This window comes from Eurosta solidaginis, chromosome 3 (genome assembly GCF_040869045.1).
Source record: "Eurosta solidaginis isolate ZX-2024a chromosome 3, ASM4086904v1, whole genome shotgun sequence".
In the NCBI taxonomy this organism is placed as follows: Eukaryota; Metazoa; Arthropoda; class Insecta; order Diptera; family Tephritidae; genus Eurosta; species Eurosta solidaginis.
Genome location: NC_090321.1, coordinates 180,649,648 through 180,672,175, shown reverse-complemented (window position 1 = coordinate 180,672,175; position 22,528 = coordinate 180,649,648). Strand labels below are relative to the sequence as shown.

Genomic DNA, 22,528 nt, shown 5'->3' with positions numbered 1-22,528 from the left:
CTAAGCTTCTTTACACATCGCTGGTTCGTCCAATACTGGAGTATTGCTCATGCGTTTGGTCCCCTGTTTCTCATAAGCATATAAAGCGTCTTGAGTCAGGTCCAAACCAATTTTTGATATTTGCATTGTGCGGCCTTAATAAGGACTCCACCTTCCTCCGTACAGAAGTAGACTTCTTCTTATTAACTTACCCACTCTGGAAAATCGGAGAATATTACTGGGGGTATTTTCCATCCATAAGCTCATTATTGGAGAAATTGATTCTGCTGACCTTCTCAGCCGCCTATTTTTGTCGGTTCCCCCTGGAGTATCCAGACACTACGTTCCTTTTTATTTACCCCTTTGTCGACGAAACTTTGCTAAAAATAATCCTCTTCTTATCTGGTGCGCACACTACAATAACTTGTTTAGCTGTATCAGTCTTCAATGTACTTTTGAATCTATACGTAATGCTTGCCTATCTAATTTAAGAGATACAAGCTAATTTAATTTTCCGACATTTATTTCTATCGTAAAAAACAGGCACTATCTCGTATAAGGATGGAGGAACATTTATCAACATGTATCATTAAGAAGGAACAAGACAGTACTGTGTTGATTGGAATCTGGTGAATTCCAACAACGTTAAAAACATGCTTTTTCATTAGTCACTGATCGGAATCGTATGCATTCCGGCAGTATAATCTTATGGGTCAGGCGACGAGCTGATTGGAATCCGGCGCATTCCAACAACACAAATCATGTTACTTTTTTATTCCTTGTGATGGCGTATCCTCATTACACTACTCTTAGTACTGCCGGATTCCGATGACATGCTGATTGGAATCTTGTTGCATTCCAACAGCAAGATTGGAATCCACTGCATTCCGAAATCATGCTGAGCGGAACCTGATGCAATCCGCCAGTATAAGATCTCGGTATAAGATCTTATTTCTGCTCACATTTCTTATTATTATTATATTCTGAAATTAAAGTGTAATGTTCAATAATATATCTTTGTTTGTAACATAACATTTTTGAAATCTCGATATATCTTAAATTTTAACTTTTGAGTTGTGTATTTATATCTATATATGTATATAAAAAGAAGTGTACATTTTGATTGTCACTTCATAACTCGAGAACGGCCCTACAGATTACCATGAAATTTTTAGGAAAGATACAGGAAGGAGAGATGATGGTTAGTTGATTTTGAAATCCCAAATCGGTTTAGCCATATATATATATAAATCAAATTCTGTGTGTGTGTGTGTTCGCTATGGAAACGTATTTCCCACACATCAATCATCACCAAATTTTGGTTATGGGTTCCTTCGATCAACGGGAAGGTTTTAGGCTAAAAATAATTTCTATATATAAAATGGGCGTGACACTTCCCATACAAATGGAATCTTTGGTACTGCATACCTTTGAAGGTATACATGCCAGAACATTGAAATTCAGTAAGGAGTTAAATGAGGTCAATCCCTAACACCACCAAGAAAAGGCGGAATTGGGAAAAAGGGGGCGTGGTACCTCCCATACAAATGGAATATATTATACTGCATATATCTGGATGTCGTAATAGTGGGATAATTACAATTGGTAAGGAGCTATGTGACGTTAAGTCCTAAAACCTCCAGTAAAATGTGGAATGGGGAAAAACTATCGCTGCCGTACAAACTTAAGTTATTTTAACACCTAAAGTTTGACTGCATTGTTGAGTTTAGCTGTTATGCCTTTTGGACGTTTAGTAATCTGCCGCTGTTAAAAAAAATTGTTTAGCTTCAGTCTATCTACATGTTCTATAAAAATCAAATTCTGTGTGTGTGTTTCCTATGAAAACGTGTTTGCTATACTTCGATCATCACCAAATTTTGGCTCGAGGTTCCTTCGATCAAGACGAAAGTTTTTCATATTTCATATTTCTGAATTAAGAATTTTAAGTTTAAATGTGTTTGTTTCTTGGCTATGCGAAAGAACTATCTTAGCTCCCAAAAATGATCATGTTAACAAAATCAATGATCGCTTTCAAAATCAATTTCCTGGTGAAGTGACAAAATATAAATCGATTGACACAGTTACAGATGAAGATAAAATTGTGAATTATCCAAATGAATTTCTATACTCCTTAGAACCAAAAGGAATGCCTGCGCATATATCAACTTTGAAAATTGGCTCAGCAGTCATGCTTCTTCGGAATGTAATCAAAGCAACAATCATCATCGGTAAAAGCAATACAATAATATAAAATAAGATACAATAAGATACAAGAATAAAATGTTTTAACAGAAAATTTCACCAAATAAATAAAAAAATTCAATTCAATTTACAGAACAATAAATTAAATTATCAACAAACAAAACAGAAAAAATAACGCAACATCCATTCGATCTCGGGCGTTACAACGTGCGCCTGGTAAAGCTAGTACTTTTATATTATGCAGTCCACCATAGTTTGTCGTCGACTTTAAATACTTACTTACTTAATTGGCGCTTAACCGTCTAAACGGTTATGACCGACTTTAAATAATAAATAAAAAAAAAATATCTGCCATCTGAAATGAGACCGGCCATAGCGACGAATGTCACGCGTGATTAGTTATCACGTCCTGCACGAGGTGCCCCTGCTTCTACTGATAATGGCGGATCTAGAGAGGACAACTCGATAAAACCCGCACCCCCTGAGTCATTGTGCCGAGCTCAGGGGAGGGAGGACTCTTTAAGAGTCAAGATCGGTACACAACGGTGACGAACTGGACTGTTTTAGGGCTTTGATTTCACATTACATTTTGACTTGATGACTTTGGGCTGGTAGGTGCGGTATTCTGCCACTTTAGTAGGTCGGGGTGAAACCGTACCGAAATGGCTGGTAGGCTAATGCTGCACCTGCCCACGTCCCGTTAAAACCGTGGCGGGCCTCAAGGTACGTTCCGGCTCCGTCGCCGTTAAGTTGGTGGTGTAGGTGCGGTTGAAGATTTTCCCGCTTCGCGTCCGGTCTGGCTCTGAACGCATTACTCATAAGGTAATGCGTCAACCCTCGCGTGGCCTCCCTGCGTAGCATAGATAACCACGAGACCGTTAAAGGGCGACTACACAATCGGCTCCGGATAGCGGCCTTGAAGGGGGACTTTTTTAGAATGGACAAGACTAATACGAATCCGCCAAGAATGGGGTGCGGAAGAAGAGCGCTTTTGATGGAAATCCGTCAAATCAATCTTCAGCACTCTAAGGCGCCTTCCGCAAATTTGTTGCTCTGCCTTGAAAAAGGCGGAGTGGATATAGTCCTTGTCCAGGAGCCGTGGCTGAGTAGTAACGGCAGTAAGATTTCTGGATTAAGGACTGGAAAATTCAACACCTTGGTGCATGGGGAGGCAAGTAGGCCTAGATCCTGTGCGCTTGTTAAAAAAGAGATTAAAGCTTTTATTCTCTCTAATTTCAGCAATGCTGACGTAACCACGGTCTGCCTCGAGCGAGGAAGTAATGAAATGTGGGTGGTCTCAGCGTACATGTCCCACGGGGACATAGAGGGGCCACCACCTGCGATACTGGGTGAAATCACCGCTGAAGCAAGGCGGAGAGGTGTTGGCGTGATCATCGGTGCCGATGCTAATGCCCATCATAGCATTTGGGGAAGCTCGGATACCAACACTAGAGGTGAGTCTTTATTTACTTTTATTTTAGATGAGGGACTTTGTATATGTAATAGGGGGAATGACCCGACTTTTATTACTGCGGTAAGGGAGGAGGTCCTGGATCTCACCCTGGTTAGTAGAGAACTGGAAGGTCGGATATCTGGATGGAGGGTTCTCAACGAGCACTCCTTCTCTGATCACCGATATATTCAGTTCTCAGTGAACGAAGAACGTCCCGGTAAAATATCTTTTAGGAACCCTAAAAGTACTAACTGGGACTTGTATTGTAGGAAGCTGGAGAGCTACTGCCTGCGGTGCCTATCATTAGTTCGGGCCTGTCCGAATCTGAGATAGACGTTCTGGTGGAAAACTTCACCTCGGCAAGCAATAGCGCCTTTCAGCTGTCCTGCCCATTGAAAACTTACAGGGGGAAGGGCAAGCCGCCCTGGTGGTCGGATTCTCTTGACGACCTAAGAGCGTCCAGTCGGCGGCTCTTCAACAGAGCCCGGAGGAGTAAATTACCCTCGGACTGGGAGCTCTATAAGGTGAGTCTGGGGATTTATAAATATGAAATAAGGATAGCCAAGCGAGATGCATGGCGAAGCTTCTGCGAAAACGTAGAAGGCTGCAATGAATCCGCGAGATTTAGAAAAATACTCTCTAGGAACCCCGCTCCTATGGGGTATCTGAGAGATGATGGTGGGGACTGGTCGATGAGTAACGAGGAGTCCCTAAGGCTTTTACTGGACAATCATTTTCCCGATGTCCCAGTTGCGCAGGGATCTTCGCCTGCATGGTCGGCGGTCGTTGGCCATGCAGAAGTGCCTGCCATTCCAATACGGGAAAGTCAAATAACCTGGGCTATAGAGTCGTTCAAGCCCAATAAGTCTCCGGGCCCGGATGGAATCATTCCTGCGCAGCTTCAAAGGTCTTTGGGGATTTCCTGCCGCTGGTTGGCCATCATATATTCTAACTGCCTCAGGCTTAACTATATCCCGAAGCCTTGGCACACGGCTAGGGTTATTTTCATTCCGAAGGCCGGCAGAAGCTCTCATGTATCACCTAAGGATTTCAGGCCAATCAGTCTCTCGTCGTTTCTTCTTAAGACGTTTGAGCGGTTGATTGACCTGTACCTACGGGAAAGGATACCTCAGGGGTTACTGTCGGCTTCACAGCATGCGTACTGCAAAGGCAGATCGACGAAAACGGTTCTCCATTCGATTGTAAAGCAAATAGAGGGGTCCCTAGAACACAAAGAGTATGCTCTGGGTGCCTTTCTAGACATCGAGGGAGCTTTTAACAATATCTTACCGGGGGCAATCGAAAGAGCTCTTGTGGGTTTAGGAGTCGAGGCGGCTCTGGTTGAATTTATTAGCAAACTTCTATGCGGCAGAATTGTCGCAGCGGAATGGGGTGGGGCCATAATTAAGAGGAAGGTGTGCAGGGGCACGCCACAGGGGGGGTGTCCTATCTCTTCTCCTCTGGGTTGTGGTAGTCAACGAGCTTCTTGTGGAGTTGGAAGCCAGTGGTTGTTGGGTGGTTGCCTATGCAGATGACCTCGCTATCCTAGTCAGAGGCAAATTTCTGGGCACCCTGCGCGATGTTCTGCAGGGCTACCTGGATACTGTGGCTAGGTGAGCTGAGTTATGTGGGTTGGCGGTCAACCCGGGAAAAACGGAATTGGTCCTTTTCACAAGGAGATATAAGATGCCCGATTTCAGAACGCCCTCGATTGGAGGGGTGCCGTTGGTACTTTCTGATAGGGTTAAATATTTGGGGATTGTTTTGGACAAGAAACTGTCCTGGAGACCCAATGTGGAAGATCGGGCCAGGAAGGCCGCCACTGCCTTGTACTGCTGCAGAGGAGCTATCTGAAAGAGATGGGGACTCTCGCCAAGAATAGTACACTGGCTTTATGAGATGGTGGTCAAACCGATTATGCTATATGGGGTGCTGGTCTGGTGGAAAGCACTGGACACGGCGAGCACCTCCAAAATGTTAGTGTCAGTGCAACGGACGGCGCTGATCGGTATCAGTGGCGCTCTCAGAATAACACCTACCTTGGCACTGAACGTCATGCTGAACATATATCCAGTACATATTGCGGGAAAGGCGGCCGCGGCAAGGTCGTTGGTCAGGCTTCGTGATATGGGATATAGACTTTCTGACCGCGGACACTCTAGCCTTCTTACCAGTTTCGACTTCATCCCGGACAGAACGGACTACTGTATGCCGATAACTGCTCCCTATACAACCTTCACCCCAGTTATTCCAGAGAGAGAGGATTGGGAAAGTGGAATTATTTGGGGCGTGGGACCGGCTAACTTGTTCACGGATGGGTCAAAGCTGGATGGAAAGGTTGGTGGGGGGTCTTTTGTCAAGAGCTAAATTTAAGCCGCAACTTTAAGTTGGCTGATCACTGCAGGGTATTCCAAGCGGAAATTGCTGCGATTAAGGATGCGGTGGATGGAATGCTATCCAGTGCTACCACGGTTAGGGAATTTAACATCTACTCTGATAGCCAAGCGGCTATCAAGGCCTTGAGCGCAACTACAGTGCGATCGAGGGTGGTCTGGGAGTGCCTGACCTCGCTTGCGATTGCATCGAATTATTTTACAATTAAGATTATCTGGGTCCCGGGGCATAGTGATATCCCGGGTAACTGTCAAGCGGATCTCTTAGCCCGCATCGGTAAAAATGAACCGGATGAAGATGGCTGTAGGGATTTCGGGATCCCGCTGGCCACCTGTGGATTGCTCCTCCATAGCTGGGCCTCGAATCAGCTCAGCAAACGTTGGGCGGATACCACGTCTTGCAGGGTAGCAAGATCTTTCTGGCCAAAAGTGGATGGCAGGAGGTCTGCTGAAATAATTGGGTTCACTAAGGCTCACCTATCTATGGTCATTGGGGTTTTGACGGGGCACTGTCCCATGGGTATCCATGCGGTACGTCTCAGTATTCTGGAAAGTCCATCCCGCTGCAGCTGTATGGAGGATGATGAGGTGGAATCACCAAATCACTGATTGTCCAGCTTTTGCCAGAACTAGGCGAAAGTACTTCGGTCGCGACTCACTTGGATCTCCCGAGGATATATCCAAAGTTGAGATCGGTATCATTCGGAGCTTTATCGTTGCTACCCAACGATTCTCTAAGTAGCTAGATCTAAGTCACCGTTATTTTTTGTGTATGTGGTATCACAACGGACCTTCGTGTTGTCCAAGTGAGCTATCCTTATCAGGGCAGCTACCACCTAACCTATCCTATCCTCTCTTTGCTATGAGCTGCTGTTTACATGTACATATGTGCATGAAACAATCTCTTGGCTCTTTGCTTCGCTGTTTAGTCTGTAGGATTGAATCAAGCTGTAGATAAAATAAATAAAAACCAAATAACTGAAAGCCATTTTATCTTTAAAAATACGCTCCCAACAAATTTTAAAAATTACCATGGCTGCGGGTTCTTATTTCCACATATTTTCCTTGAGTAATTCAGATTTATTTCACTATTTATTGTTTTTGTTGTTATATCGGCCTACTGACTTGTAAGATCATTTGTTTTTATCTTAAATTCTACTAATATATTATTTACAATTTAAGGCTGGTATTTCGGTGCAAGTTTAAGCTGCGGCAGCGTTGAATAGAGTTCAAACCTGCCAGTTCGGAAGCATTGACTATGTAGCATCAGCAGTAAAATGGAATGTAAGCTGAGGTCAACTTAATTTGTAGTTTAAATTCAGAAAAACTGGGTATTAATGTGATTTTATAATACAATGGTGTCATTATTTTGAGAAATCTGAACAATTGTGTCAAGCTAATTTTGCGTATAATAAATGAAAGTTCCATCATCATTTGCATAGACGAATGTGACTTTAGGTGACGTTACGCTTAAATAGATCTATTCAACTTCAACCGCTGAACTACGTTTAACATAAGAATAAGAAAAAATATTACAAAGAACAAATACAATTTTACATACATCTGCCCGCCACAAATGTGATGCCATCAAATGTCCATATATTTACTGCGTTATGCAATACACAAAGTAGGTGCACATTTAAAGTTGATGATGAGGTGCGGTGTTAGTTGCGGTTTTGTTGTCACTGCTTGAAATTCTATACAGATTACAGTTGAAACGTGCTGACATGTGCCACGCATTCATCACGATTTTTCTATTTTTCTGTTTTCTATTTTATTTTTGTTTTTGTTCAATAAACCACAGTGGTGGCGTTGGGAGGTACGATGCCAAGCTTGCATTCTGCGTTAATATGACACAAATGAAAATCAAATGAGAAAATATAAATTGAGATGTACGTAGAGAGTGTAAATAAATAAAATGAGATAAAAATGTGTTAGACATTATTAAGTTGTGAGTGTGAATGCTTATGGATTTGACTTATATTTTTACTCACTGTCGATAGGCATCCAACCGACGCGCAAATTCTTGTTGATATTATCGTCACTAATCCAAGTGTTCAATGGCTCGAAATATTCAAGAAATGCGGTGGCAGTCATATTTGTTGCATGTATCCATGTTAAAGGTTTGATTACCTCACGCCATGGTTTGGAGGAACCAGAGCTCATCATATCGCTGAAATGTGGTAAGTAAATTAAGAGAAGAATTATGTAAGTACCAAGTAAAGTGTAAAAAGCAATTAAGTCAAAACTATAGAAACACAGTAATTTTTGCTTAAACATATATTTGTGGGCATTTCATAATCGTGGGGTGACTATAGAAGAATAACAGCGACCATTATACATATAGAAGTTTTTTTAATACAAAAAATCTAAGTAACCAGTACTGGTGAAGTTCGATGTGTAAACATACAAATCTACGTCTCAAATTAACTGGGGTGAGCTCACAGAGTTGTAATTAAACCCCAACAGAAGTTACTGTAATAAAGAGTTTTGGGCTATACATATGAAAAGAGTCGCTAGGTTTCTTTACCGACAAGTTATTAAGTATTTTATTAATTGCTTATTATCGATAGCGAAACTATCGTCGAGTTATCGGTTTGCTCCCGCCTTTTTAACACCGAGTCATCGGCTTCTTATTGGTTCTTTGTAGGCTTATTATCGACGGGTTACATATGTGCCATCGAATGCACACTGAAATTTTATCGGTGTCTGTTTCATAACAAACCGATGAGTAGTCGACAGCAAATCGGTAAAATGCTGAAAAGAATTTGGTAGCACTCGACAATTTTCGATAACAACCGATAACTTTTTGATATTTGGATCTTTTTTTCAAAATTAGTGTGGTTAAAAGATAAACACAAATGAAGAGCCCTATAGAGCAAGAAAAAGAGCTTAAATTGCTCAAGCAGATAATACTTACTAAAGAAATTTCCCAGCAAATTTGTTTCCATAAAAATCGCAATTATCCAAAGGCTTGTAAGCGTTACGTCGTTCAAACTCCCCAATGTTTAAGCAAATTACGCGATAAATTTGATAGCCTAAAAATTCATCGAATATTTTTCTAAAAAAAAAAGAAACAATTATTTAAAAAAAAATTTCGGGGACATTTGGTTTAAAAAAAAAAAAGTTGCTTACTTTGTGCTGCGATGTTGATCAACAATACCTTCGTAAAACTTATAGGGCATATCATATACGCCTGGATCCGTTTGAAGTGGTGGTTCAACACCCATGTATTTCTGCATCAAATTCCAATAATGACAATTATAATGTTCAGGTGGCACCTTGCCATCAATTATATCGACCCAAAGTTTTTCATGTACAAAATAAGTGGGTAGTGTGAGCAGTGTGTGGGCAGCCTAAAGATAAGGAAGGAAATTGTTAAAGAAGTCATAAAGTATTTTATTTGTTAGATTTTAGTAATAATATTTCAAATCAAATTTTCAATGATGATTTTGAATCTGGTAAAATATCGTAAGGGGAAACGAAGTGGAATTTTCGAAACCCGCATACTTTGAATATGGTAACGTTTTACAGGACGGTGCACCACCTATTTTTTATCGAAAATTATCAAAGGTGGTATCAAAAGAAGTATCTCGACCTCCGTTTTTAGAATCCCAAAGCGAAAATTTAAATTTTTATTTCTGTCAAAAGATATAAGCAAAAAATCGGTTGAAATTTTCATGTGGTTGTTGTTTTTTGGCATATTTGTTGTACACACACACATAGTAATGCAGAAAGGTGTTCTGCGAGCATTTAGTTTTGATCCCCAAACCGGTGTCGGACCCACCCAGGGTAATTTTTTATAAGCGCGACCGAAGGCCGCCAACGCAGAAAGGCGTTCTATGCAAAAAAACTATGGATCGGGCCCCACATTTCGGACGCTCTAGGGGTAATTAATTTTAGGGTTCTTTGTAAATAACTTTCGGCAGAAATAAAATTTTTGATTTCCGCTTTCGGATTCTTAAAACGGAGGTCGAGGCGCGTCTTTTGATACCACCTCTGATAATTTTCGATAAAAATTAGGTAGTGCACCGTCTTGTAAAACGTTACCTTTTATATTTAGTGAGTGTTTTCAAGTTTCAAGACGTTGGAAATTATTATTGTTTTTGTCGAACGAGTTACGGACACAAAATAGAATTTTCTTGTGAAAATTTTCAGTGGCTAATTTTTACAGCGGCACTTGTTCAGAACCACGACACGATTTGGCTTGTCAAGAAAGAACGGAGGTAATACAAGTTTCGAAATAACTAAAATAAATTTTACATTTTATTACATCTCTGATAAAGAGCTTAGAGCCTGAAAATTGATTTCCATATGTAGCCTTGTGAACAAAATGGAATTCTCAAAAAAACCCAAGCGTAATTAAATAAAACCGAATATTATTTCAAGAGAATACATATACTGGACATATGTAGAAGCTAGATAACAAGAAGAAAAAAATCTAAGAGTGGGAATAAAATAGAATTTTCGTTATAATATAAGTGACTAACATAATATGGTTCCGATGGCAATGAGAATGAAGGATTTCGGTATACCAACGCAATAGCTATATTTGCCTTTGATATCGCCAAAGAAAAACAAAAAATTTTCCAGCTACATACTGAAATTTTCTGGAATTTACGGTAAAACTGCCTGACCTCGGCTTACAATAAATTATAATTCCGTTTCGAGGACGACTTTGTCCTTATCTGAACTATCGGTTGTATGAGATATATACTATATATACCACCGGTCTCTATGATTTTTTCAGACAACAATACACGCTATACACGTAAGCATTTAGTGAAATTTGAATATATCTAAACGATTTTTAAGATAAATATATAATTCTTAGTATATAAAAAAACACGTGTCACAAGTTTGAGGCCAATGGACTCCTAAACTACTGAACTGATTTTGAATTTGTTTCGCACCCCGTGTGTATTTTGATCTAGCTTGAAATATAGGATAGGTTATATCTCAGTTTATAGTCGCAATATTATTTTATTGCAATTTTTTTTATTTGTTTATACGTAATATTAAAATGTTACGTATACGCAGTGGCACTCATATTTTCAGGAGGTGCGGATATACTTCCGCGTAATTGATTTGTGTTTAATTAAACAACCTGCTTATAAATAAAAAATATTATAGCGAATGATATAAAGTATAGTACATCACCAGGCCCGTCGAGAAGGGGGGGGGGGGGGGTTTCTGAGGGGGCCCGCGATTTAGAGGTACTATGACATTTTTTTTAATTCAGGAGAGTCTTTAGTTGTTCCATGTGCAATTTTTAAGCCTTAATCTGCATTTCGTTTTAATATTATAGTGAAGTGTGAAAAATAAAAATCTATATAAATCTTATTAAATAAAGTCGCTAAATGCCATGTATGCACATAACTTCACACAGAATGCTCCGATTTTAAAACGGTTTTTTGCATTTGAAAGCTTAGCTACGTGAGATGGTACAGTTAATATAATTTGAAGATATATATTATAGGAGCGTGGCAAATTGCCAAAATGTAGTAAAAATCATAACATTTTTGTTTACACAGCTATAACTCATAAACGGATGGATGGATTTAAAAAATTCTACTTTTCAGTAAAACTTTGAAATATTTACCTTCGATCTGCATCAAAAAAAAAATACTTGATTCTTTTCTTATATCAGCCAAATTGTTTAAACAAAAGTAACATTTTTACCAAAAAATGTGTTTGTGTGGTTGTTTGCTGTGAACTGTGCACGCTAATTGCTTTTGAGTGAGTCATGATGCGACACATACATACGTACATACATATATATAGCATTCGCTGCGTTATTTAACTTCGATCGTAGGTTTATAGGTATGTATGGATGTACATCACTACATAGTATAAAACAAAATAGCTTTTTCTGTCCCTATGTCCCTTTGAATGCTTAAACCTTTAAAAATACGCAACGAATTTTGATGCGCTTTTTTATTGGATAAAGAATGATTGAAGAGGAAGGAACGGATGAACATATTTGGCTGAAAATTGGTGGAGGGGTAGCTTAGAAGCAGGATACAGACATAGGATAATTTTTATCCCGTTCTGGCTAGGGTCTTGAGATCAAAACGTGCACCTGGGTAATCCTGGGATATGTTTGTACAATATGGGTATCAAATGAAAGCTGTTTATGAGTACTTTGATACGGGGTATTTTTCGTACCCGCGGGTAACTAGGGTAGGGTCTCGAGATATAAGCGAAAACGTGGACGCTGGTACCCCTAGAATTTGTTTATAGAATTTGGATAACAAATGAAAGCTGTTGATGAGTGCTTTAGTACAGGGTAGTTTTCATATCTATTGGTGACTAGGGTCTCGAGATTGAGGCCAAACGTGGACCCGCCTACCCCAGAAAGTGTTTATACAATATGGCTAACATATGAAAGCTGTTGATAGGTGCTTTAGTACAGGGTAGTTTTCATACCTATTTGTGAAGGGTCTCGAGATATAGGCCAAAACGTGGATCACGGTAACACTATGATGTGTTTTCACATTATGGTTATCAAATTGAAACTGTTGATGAGTGCTTTAGTACAGAGTAATTTTTATACCTCTGGGTCTCAAGATGTAGGCCAAAACCTGGACCCGGATACACCTAGAATGTGTGTGTAATAGGGATATCAAATGGAAGCTTTAAAGTAATTTTCATTGTGATATTCGATTTAGTCGCATCAACCTGGAAAAACTGATAAATATGCATGCTAAGCCGAAATAAAGACATGAATTAATAATACCCACATACCTATGTACATATTGCCTGGCAATAAGGTCTGAAGAAGAATGGGAAAAACTTAAGAGAAGAGAAAATATGGAAGGAGAAGGAGCTGAGAAAGATATAGAGTGAGACGAAGATATAGATAGATGAAGCGAAAAGACGGAGGGAGGAGTGAATAAAAGGATTAAGGAAAAGTGAGGGGGGGGGGGCAGAGTTAGACGGAAAAAGCTTATTAAAATTTATGTAGATAGACCAAATTTAGGGCAGAACAACGTCTGACGGGTCTGCTAGTCTATATATATAAAAAGAAAGGCTGAAATGCGTGTTAGTTGGTCGCCGGTGTTTGAAGAGATGCGTCGGTCGAGTTCAAACTTTCACATAAGTTGCGTAAACCTCACGCGGTGGTTACTACAGGTACAGGGTCTCGAGATATAGGCCAAAACGGGGGCCAGTGAATGCCTAGACAGTGTTTATACAATATGGATATCAAATGAAAGCTGTTGATGAGTGCTTTGGTACAGAGCAATATATTATCCAGAGACGGACTTGGACTGGGATTAGGACTAAGACTCGGACTGACACTCGGAGTGGGACTGGGACTGAGACTCGGAGTGGGACAGGGACTGGAATAAAATACATACCACACTCTTGTACAGGCAATAAGGGATGCAGAAGAATGAGAAGGCATTGAGAGAAGAGAAAAGAGAGAAGGCGATTGAGAAAGTGATAGAATGAGACGAAGATGGAGATAGATGAAGCGAAAAAGACGGAGGGAGGAGTGAATAAAAGGATTAGGAAAAAGTGAAGAGGGGGGGAGGGCAGAGTCAGACGGAAAAGGCTTATTAAAATGTATGCAGATAGGCCAAATTTACGGCAGTACAACGTCTGCCGGGTTTTCTAGTATAAAATAAACAAGTAAGAAAGGATAAGTTCGGGTGCAACCGCACATTACATACTCAGCTGCCAGCTTTGGAGACAAAATAAGGGAAAATAACTATTTAGCAGGGTGACCCTGGAATGTGTTTGTATGACATGGGTTTCAAATGGAAGGTATTAAAAAGTATTTTAAAAGGGAGTGGACCATGGTTCTATAGGTGGACGCCATTTCAGGATATCGCCATAAAGGTGGACCAGAGGTGACACTAGAATGAGTTTGTACGATATGGGTATCAAATGAAAGGTATTAATGAGGGTTTTAAAAGGGAGTGGCCCTTCGTTGTATATTTGAAGGCGTTTTCGAGATATCGACCAAAATGTGGACCAGGGTGACCCAGAACATCATCTGTCGGGTACCGCTAATTTATTTATATATGTAATACCAGGAACAGTATTCCTGCCAAGATTCCAAAGGCGTTTAATTCCGCCCTGCAGAACTTTTGTCATTTTCTTCTACTTAATATGGTAGGTGTCACACCCATTTTACAAAGTTTTTTCTAAAGTTATATTTTGCCTCAATAAACCAATCCAATTACCATGTTTCATCTCTTTTTTCATATTTGGTATAGAATTATTTAATTTTTTTCATTTTTCGTAATTTTCGATATCGAAAAAGTGGGCGTGGTAATAGTCGGATATCGGCCATTTTTTATACCAAGATAAAGTGAGTTCAGATAAGACGTGAACTCAGTTTAGTAAAGATATATCAATTTTTGCTCAAGTTATCGTGCTAACAGCCGAGTGGATGGACAGACGGACGACTGTGTATAAAAATTGGACGTGGCTTCAACCGATTTCGCTCATTTTCACAGAAAACAGTTAGCGTAATAAAATCTATGCCCCTACCAAATTTCGAAAGGGTTGGTTAATTTTTGTTCGATTTATGGCATAAAAGTATTCTAGACGAGTTAAATGAAAAAGGGCGGAGCCACGCCCATTTTGAAATTTTCTTTTAGTTTTGTATTTTGTTGCACCATATCTGTCTAAGCTTTGGTGATTCGGCGGGCGAATAGTTTTTTTGCTATTATATTATTTAAGTGGACTGTGTGTTATTTTAGAGAGGGAGGTTGCTATGTACCTGTTACACCTTGTATTTATTCATTGGGGGCGAGCACTGGGGGGCTCCAAGGTATTGGCTGCGAGTTGATCCACCTTGTTTTGCTTTGAAAAACCCCGCTTTGGGATAAAAAACTTAAACCATGCCTTTAGAATATTTCACTAACCAGTTGAGAATTACAAGCACACTCAATGGCTAATGAAACAAACGAACGAAAAATGTTCATAGTTTAAGTCACTTAAACAATATCATTACTGGAGTTGAATGTTGACATAATTTACTTATTTACTGTAAAGATATTCAATTTTTTGTTAAAATTTGACATTTAAAAATTTTTTTTTAAAAGTGGGCGTGTTCGTAATCCATTTTTTCTAATTTTTCCTTAGCTCATATTTAGTAATAGGAGAAACGTTCCTGCCAAATTTCATCATGATATCTTCAACGACTGCCAAATTACAGCTTGCAAAACTTTGAAATTACTTTCTTTTAAAAGTGCGCGGTGCCACGCCTATTGTCCAAAATTTTACTAATTTTCTATTTTGTATCATAAGGTCAACCCGCCTACCAAGTTCCTTCGCTTTAGCCATCTTTGGTAATGAATTATCGCACTTTTTCGGTTTTTCGAAATTTTCGATATCGAAAAAGTGGGCGTGGTTATGGTCCGATTTCATTTTAAATAGCGATCTGAGATGAGAGCCCAGGAACCTACATACCAAATTTTATCAAGATACCTCAAAATTTACTCAAGTTATGGTGTTTACGGACGGACGGACGGATGGACGGACATGGCTAAATGAATTTCTTTTTTCGCCCAGATCATTTTGATATATAGAAGTCTATAACTATCTCGATTAGTTTATGCCGTTACGGATTACCGTTATGCGAACAAAGTTAATATACTCTGTGAGCTCTGTTCAGCTGAGTATAGGAATAGGTAGGTACTTTTTGTGACGATGCAAAGCTTCACGTTTTTTGTTGTCTGCATGTAAAAGCTATGACTACGAATCACGTATTTCAAAAATATATGACATAAGCGTAACTATTTGATAAAATTTGATGAATTTTGAAGCTTCTAGCCGTAAAAAAGGGGCAATAATTACATATTATATGGGGTATATAATATAATATACCACCGATCTCTATGATTTTTTCAGACATCAATATATGCTATACACGTAAGCATTTGGTGAAATTTGAAGCTCCTAGCTTTTAAAATGGGGCTGAAATTGCAAAAAAATGTATATATATACTATATATACCATCATATATATATTACATATATCACCGACCTCTATGAGTTTTTTACACAACAATGTATACTATATACGTGAGCAATCGGTGAAATTTGAAATTTATAGCTGTTATAATTGCGAAAAGTTTCTTATCTGAACAATCGGTTGTATGAGATATATACTATATATACAAGCGATCTCTATGATTTTTTCAGACAACAATATATGCTATATACGTAAACATATATATATACCACCATATATATACTATATATATCACCGATCTTTATGACAAAAATATATGCTATATACGTAAGCATTCGTTGAAATTTGAAGCCTCTAGCTCTTAAAATAGGGCACTAATTACGAAAAGTTTCTTATCTGAACAATCGGTTGTGCGGGATATATACTATATATATGACCGATCTCATAAATTTTGTCAGACAACAGTATGTGCAATATACGAAAGTATATTGTGAAGTTTGAAGCTTCAATCTGTTAAATTGAGGAAGATATGACAAAAATCCTCTTTTTATGAAAAATCTGTTGTATGGAGGATATATGCTATAGTGATCCGATCCGGCCGGTTCCGACAAATGTCTAATCGGACACCCAAATACACCCGCTCACCAAATTTTATCGAGATATCTCAAAAAATGAGGGACTAGTTTGCATACAAAGAGACAGACGCACAGACAGACAGACGGACATGGCTAAATCAACTCAGCTCTTCATCCTAATTATTTCGGTATACTTAATGGTGGGTCTATCTATTTTCCTTTAAGAACTTACAATTTTGGGTTTCGTGACGAAATTAATACACCATTTCATTTTCATGAAAAGTATAACAAATGCTTAACGAAAGTAAAACGATTAAGAAACGACAATGAAACTATAACACAAACGACTGAGAAGGAATAACTAAACGATAACGCAACTTTAAACAAATAAACATAATCACATTGTTCATGTACCTCTAATCATATGATATCGAAACAAGACCGAAACGAGAGGAGAACTACAGTGCACTTATTTTGAAACAATAGTACAACAATAACGACACGATAATTAAACTATAACGAACCGATAAGGAAGTGGCCAACACGAGTAGCAATAAAAATGGGAAGGTTGAACTACAAAGGAAGGAAGTGAGAAGGATGCCGAAATGATAATTAAGACAGCGAAAAGAAAAAGCAAGGACGACAAAATTATATCAATACGATAACATAACTACAGTGAAAAAATAATGGAACGACAAAAAAGATAATGGAATGAAACCAAAATTAAACTACAAGCAGACAAATCAAAACATTTAAGAAATTTTAAATAACCAATATCTAAATAAAACTAAAATCTTATTTATTTAAACGAGCAATTCCTGTATATTTATATATGTATTTGTATGTTTGCATAGCCGAACGATCTCGGGAACGACTCAACCGATGTAAGCGAAATTTGGCACAGAGATAATGTATCACCTTCTAAGACTTTCTACATAGGTTTTGCCACTCAGAATGTTTCACAAGGTAGCCAACTATTCGAAATTAAAAAAAAAAATGCATGAGATATGCCGATATGGCATTACAAAGGGACATTTTTGAGTAGGGTTAAAAACAACACAAGCAATTTTACGATCTGCAATTGTGTCACAGTGATACCTTCATTTTTTGAAACGGTTGAATAAAAACCCACACAACTATGTTTACGACATGCAAATGCATCACAGTGATGCCTTCGTTTTAAAAGGGGGTTGTAAAAACGCTAATTTCTAATAATTGTTTTTTAATTTCTTTTCTATTACTAAGTTAAAATCATTTTTTCATTTACATATATTCTGATTGAATAAATTTCTAAAGAGAAAAATAAACTCCAAAAAGAAAAAAACATAGGCATTTCAAAGTGGGATTTTTCAAAATTTGCCCTTACCACCCAAAGGGGGGGGGGGGGGCATCAGAATTCGTTTTAGAGGTATGGTTCCTTCGGCAAAGTTTCTTATTTTAATCCCTAGATTATGATTTTCACAGAGCAATGGGCGATTTTTTTGCCTCCCCACAAATCGACCCGGCCTAGTAGCCACTTATTCGAAATAAAAAAATATTGTATGAGATATGCCGATATGGGTATCAAATGAAAGGTATTTCACTCAGCATTATAATAGAGACATTTTTGAGTAGGGTTGCCGTTTAGGGTTGGGTTGGTTAGACGAAATAGTACTCTATTTACTCATATTCTACCAAAGCTTTAAAGGAAAACATTAAAGTTAAAAATCTTCGAAAAAAAATCTTACACATGATTCGACTTAATTTTCTTAATTTCACACAAGCTAATAAAATTGAAATGCAATATCAAGGCACCGTAGCAAATTCTAGCAAAATATATTTAAATGCATATTTTTGGCAAATATGAAATAAATAATGGAAATTTCTCTCAGATTACTATTAGAAAGATTTCTCACCATAGCAAAAAGATATCGCACCATGGTAAATTGCTACCGTTGAAGAGGCATATTTTCAATTTGAAAACGACATTTAACATTTAACTACTTACCAACAGATGGCGCTTAGGGAAGTAAGTTGACATTTAATTAAACTAACTGATAGTTGTCATTCGTGAAATTTAAGTTTTTGGAATGTAATAAAATTGTGAGACTTTCATAGTGTATAACTAAAAAAATGTTTGAAATTAATAATTCTGCGCATGAAGATACTCGACTTAAATAACTTAGTTCTCGATTTTACTAATTGTCATAACAATCCCTTATACTATAGGCTGGATTTATCAATTTCAAATTTTTCATTCCAGTTCACTTTGCGGTTATTGTTTGATACGTTTTGAAATCTATTTTTAAGGAAATCAAATATTGGTAATTAAAAATATATATGTACATATAAAAAAGTAGAGTTTGATTAATGGTGATATGTAGAACATAGTATGTTATGCGGCATACTCGAAGATTGCCGAGCAAAGCTCAGTCGCACAGGGACTAATAGTAAAACGATAACGAAACAAAACGATCAACTAACTCACCATACGATATAATCGATTCAAGTTCAAAATATCATCATATTCGTAGTTCTGCAATAGTCCTAAGCGCTGCTGTAAATGCTTTGGATTGGAAACGGAAAGTATTACTGCTTCGCCCAAAGCTGCACCAAACCCAGGGCAAGCTTCCTGATTAAGACCAACACGGAAATTATTTTTTGCGATTGCATACTGCACCGCTGTAATATCAGCATGTGTTTGTAAAAGCTTCTTGTAGTAGACCCTCGGACAGTAGTGTAGCTCTATTTCGCCAAAATCGAAAATACGTGACTTGCAGTCAGGTCCACCAGTACCGGGTTCCATTTCAATAAAATGTTCGCTCATAAACTCCCTGTGCAGAATAGAAGAAGAATTAAAAAAATATACAAAACTAACATATGCATACATATCTTATAAAGTAAATACTCACTCTGTGAAATTTCTAAAACCCATCGAGCTAAAAAACTGCACACTAATGTTGACCAAATCGAATGGTTTCAACCCCACACCATCCAATTCCGTCTGCAAGTTCGGCAGCTTCCTTTGCGGAAAAGGATTTTTCAATACAGTCTCCTTCTTCCACGCCTGATATGTGACCTGTTCCAGGAGGTGATGTGGTATGAGACCTGTTGGTGGTATAACATCATTACCATATTTGTGACGTAAAACATTACGTAAATGTGCATGCATTTCACGATAGAAAGGACGTATGGCTTTCATTAGGTTCTCGAGTTCATATAGCAAATCTGGATCTTCATACTGATCATACCAAAAGGCAGAAGGTGCCATATCTGCTGTACTCAAATTTTTATAATATGAAATGTAATAATGTAAGGCTTCTTTCACATCAGTGGGCATTTTGTTACGCCACTCCTTCCAATAGTATTTCAACTCGTCCAAATCATCGCTATTTGTAAAAACTGATTTTATTTGATGCACAAAAGCCATTTGACAATTCGTCAGTTCGTTTTTGTTGCACACCCACTTTTTTCGTGACATATTTTTCAATGTATTTGTTGCACGTTTGAATTTATAATCGATTGGCGGATATTTGGCACCACGTAAAATCACCTCAAATTGTCGCCTAAGCAGAGGATCTACAAAATTTCGCCAATCGAATTTTTGCATTGTCTCGTAGAAGGGACGCAATTTTTCACGCATTAAAATTTCAGGGCTTAGAGTATCGTCTGCATATTGACGATATACCGTAGCACTGGCCCAATAAACATCATTGACGCGATTGAGTAGACGCTGTGCGCCCTCTTCATTGAAGTATTCTGGGTCATTGGGGAAGGTGTAGTTTTCTGCGGATTGTGCCAAGCAGATGAATGTAGTTAGCTGAAAGTGGTAAACGTGTAGTGAAGTGGTAAATTTAGTTGAACTTAATTAAATTATTTTAACTTTCGCTATCAAACAAATACACTAACGAGCAGCGTTGAAAGCACCCAGTGCTCAAAATCCGATGCCATAATTTACTTTGCCCTAAATTACTTGTTACGAAGTACCGTACGCACCAACTGTTATTGTAGAACTGAGATAGTACATTGAATTCTGATGAATAAAATAAGAGCACGTGTATACTATATATAATTTCAAAGAGGTCTTTTTAACTGATAACCTCAGGCCAAGTACACAAAATATGAAGCATACATTTTTATATTGCTGGCGTATTCAATACACACTTAAACTTAGTTTACACATATGAATTGATTAAAATAAAGTTTTTGATGGATTTTGAGTTCCAAAGATAGACTAAACAGTATTGAAGGCGGCGGTAGCCGTGATGTGGTGGTAGCTCCGCCTACCACATCGAAGGTCCTAGATCAAGTCATGGACAAAGCAACACCAAAATTTATTTCAATTAGAAAAAGGTTTTTTAAGCGCGGCCGCCTCTCGACAGTAGCTTGGCGAACATTCCGAGTGTATTTCTGCCATATAAAGCTTCTCGGTGAAAACACATTTACCGTGTAGCCGCTGTTTGGAGTCCGCATAGAACATGTAGGTCCCGTCCTGTTAACTAGTAGGAAAAAATGAAATCTACGCAAGTTGGAAGAGAAGCTCTGCCTAAATCTCCTCGGAGGTAAACCGCGCCAAGATTAATAAGAAACTTGGTCCCAGGGATAGTTATCACGTCCTTGTGACGAATCATGTATCTTTTATATTTTAAAAAATATTTTTTTTTTGACAAATATAGGTAGAGGGATTAGTGGAATGACGATCAAAACAATCCAAAAAATTAACTTAGCCAAAATAAATAAAAAGTTCCAAAAAAGAAGTAAAAGGCTTTAAAAAAGTAACCGCTTCAAAAAGGTAAGTCGTTTCATAAAAATAACGTGCACGAAAAAGGTTATTGACTCTAAAAACGTAACAACAATTGACTGCAAGTTGAATTAGAAAGTATGCATCGAAGAATGGGTACGGAAAATGGAAATGGGGACTCAAGCCAAGCAAAGTAATTTGGATGTACGAGGCGGTGATGCGACCGGTGCTTACCTATGGTTTCATAGCCTGGTGGGAAGCTCTAAGTAAGATCTACAATCTCACCAGCCTGCAAAAAGTCCAGCGCACTGCGTGCGTTGGTGCCATAGGGTCCGGATGCACTAGCCCTACAGCTGCTTTAGACCCCATTTTGCACCTGCTTCCGATCGACTTGCATATACTTTGTATATCGTCATAAACCGCACTGAGACTCAGGGAGTCTGGGTGTTGGAAGGATGCTCCGCAAGGGCATAGTAGTATCCTAAAGAAACTTCCGGATGGTACATGTAGTACCGAGGCAGATTACTACCCTCGAAAACTGAAGTTTGAGTACGGTTGTAATACCGCCTTTCCAAGCAGGAACGAGTGGAAGAGAAACCCGGGCATAAGGGTCGAGTACATCCAAATCTACACTGACGGCTCCAAGATGGAATCGGGAGTGGGGGCCGGAGTCTTCTCTGAGTCCCTAGATTTCTCTGCATAATTCAGACTCCCACCGCACTGCAGCGTGTTTCAAGCAGAAATCCTCGCGATTTGGCAAGCCTGCAAATCACTGGAGGGCTTGAATGTAGCTGGTAAAGTTTGCATCCTGTCGGATAGCCCAGCAGCGATAAAAGCGCTTTCCTCGCCACACATTAACTTAAAATTAGTGTGGGCTTGTAAGCGACTCATATACCAGTCATCCACCAATCTAAAACTACGCGTTATCTGGATTCATAGGGGTATAGAGGGTAACACGAAGGCCGACGAGCTAGCACGCAGGGGCTCATCGGAGATGAACGAGGAAATAACCAGTGTCGAAGTAGGCATACCCTTAGCAGTAGCCAAGGGGAATATCCAAAGCTTCTACTTGAAGAAAGCACAAACAAAGTGGAATAAATTCACCACCTGTACAATATCAAAATCCCTTTGGTCAAACTATGATGGAAAGAGGACGAGAAGTCTTTTGAACAAATCCAGGGCTAACACACTCAAACTGATAGCAGTCTGCACCGATCTTTGGGAAGTAGGTATGCATGCGGAAAAGATGGGCATTCCGTATAACGACTACTGCAGA

At 38.7% G+C, this 22,528-nt stretch overlaps 1 protein-coding gene across 3 annotated transcripts; it reads right to left on the bottom strand.

Annotated features, from left to right (window-relative positions):
• Positions 1-943: 943 nt before the first annotated feature.
• LOC137244698 (angiotensin-converting enzyme-like) lies at positions 944-20,535 on the bottom strand. Of its 3 annotated transcripts, none has more exons than XR_010951163.1 (8): positions 20,421-20,535; positions 19,424-20,331; positions 19,000-19,345; positions 9,163-9,383; positions 8,948-9,088; positions 8,022-8,200; positions 7,589-7,867; positions 944-962 (listed from the first exon to the last, which is right to left on the bottom strand). XR_010951163.1 is itself a non-coding variant. In XM_067774091.1 (7 exons), exons 1-7 carry the CDS (start codon positions 20,460-20,462, stop codon positions 7,818-7,820), a joined length of 1,887 nt encoding a protein of 628 aa, XP_067630192.1. In that variant the 5' UTR covers positions 20,463-20,535; the 3' UTR covers positions 7,087-7,817. The 3 variants fall into 3 exon arrangements, 1 of the variants encoding a protein (XP_067630192.1); XR_010951162.1 differs by lacking the exon at positions 944-962 and adding an exon at positions 7,087-7,529; XM_067774091.1 differs by lacking the exon at positions 944-962 and having other exon boundaries at positions 7,087-7,867.
• Positions 20,536-22,528: the final 1,993 nt, after the last annotated feature.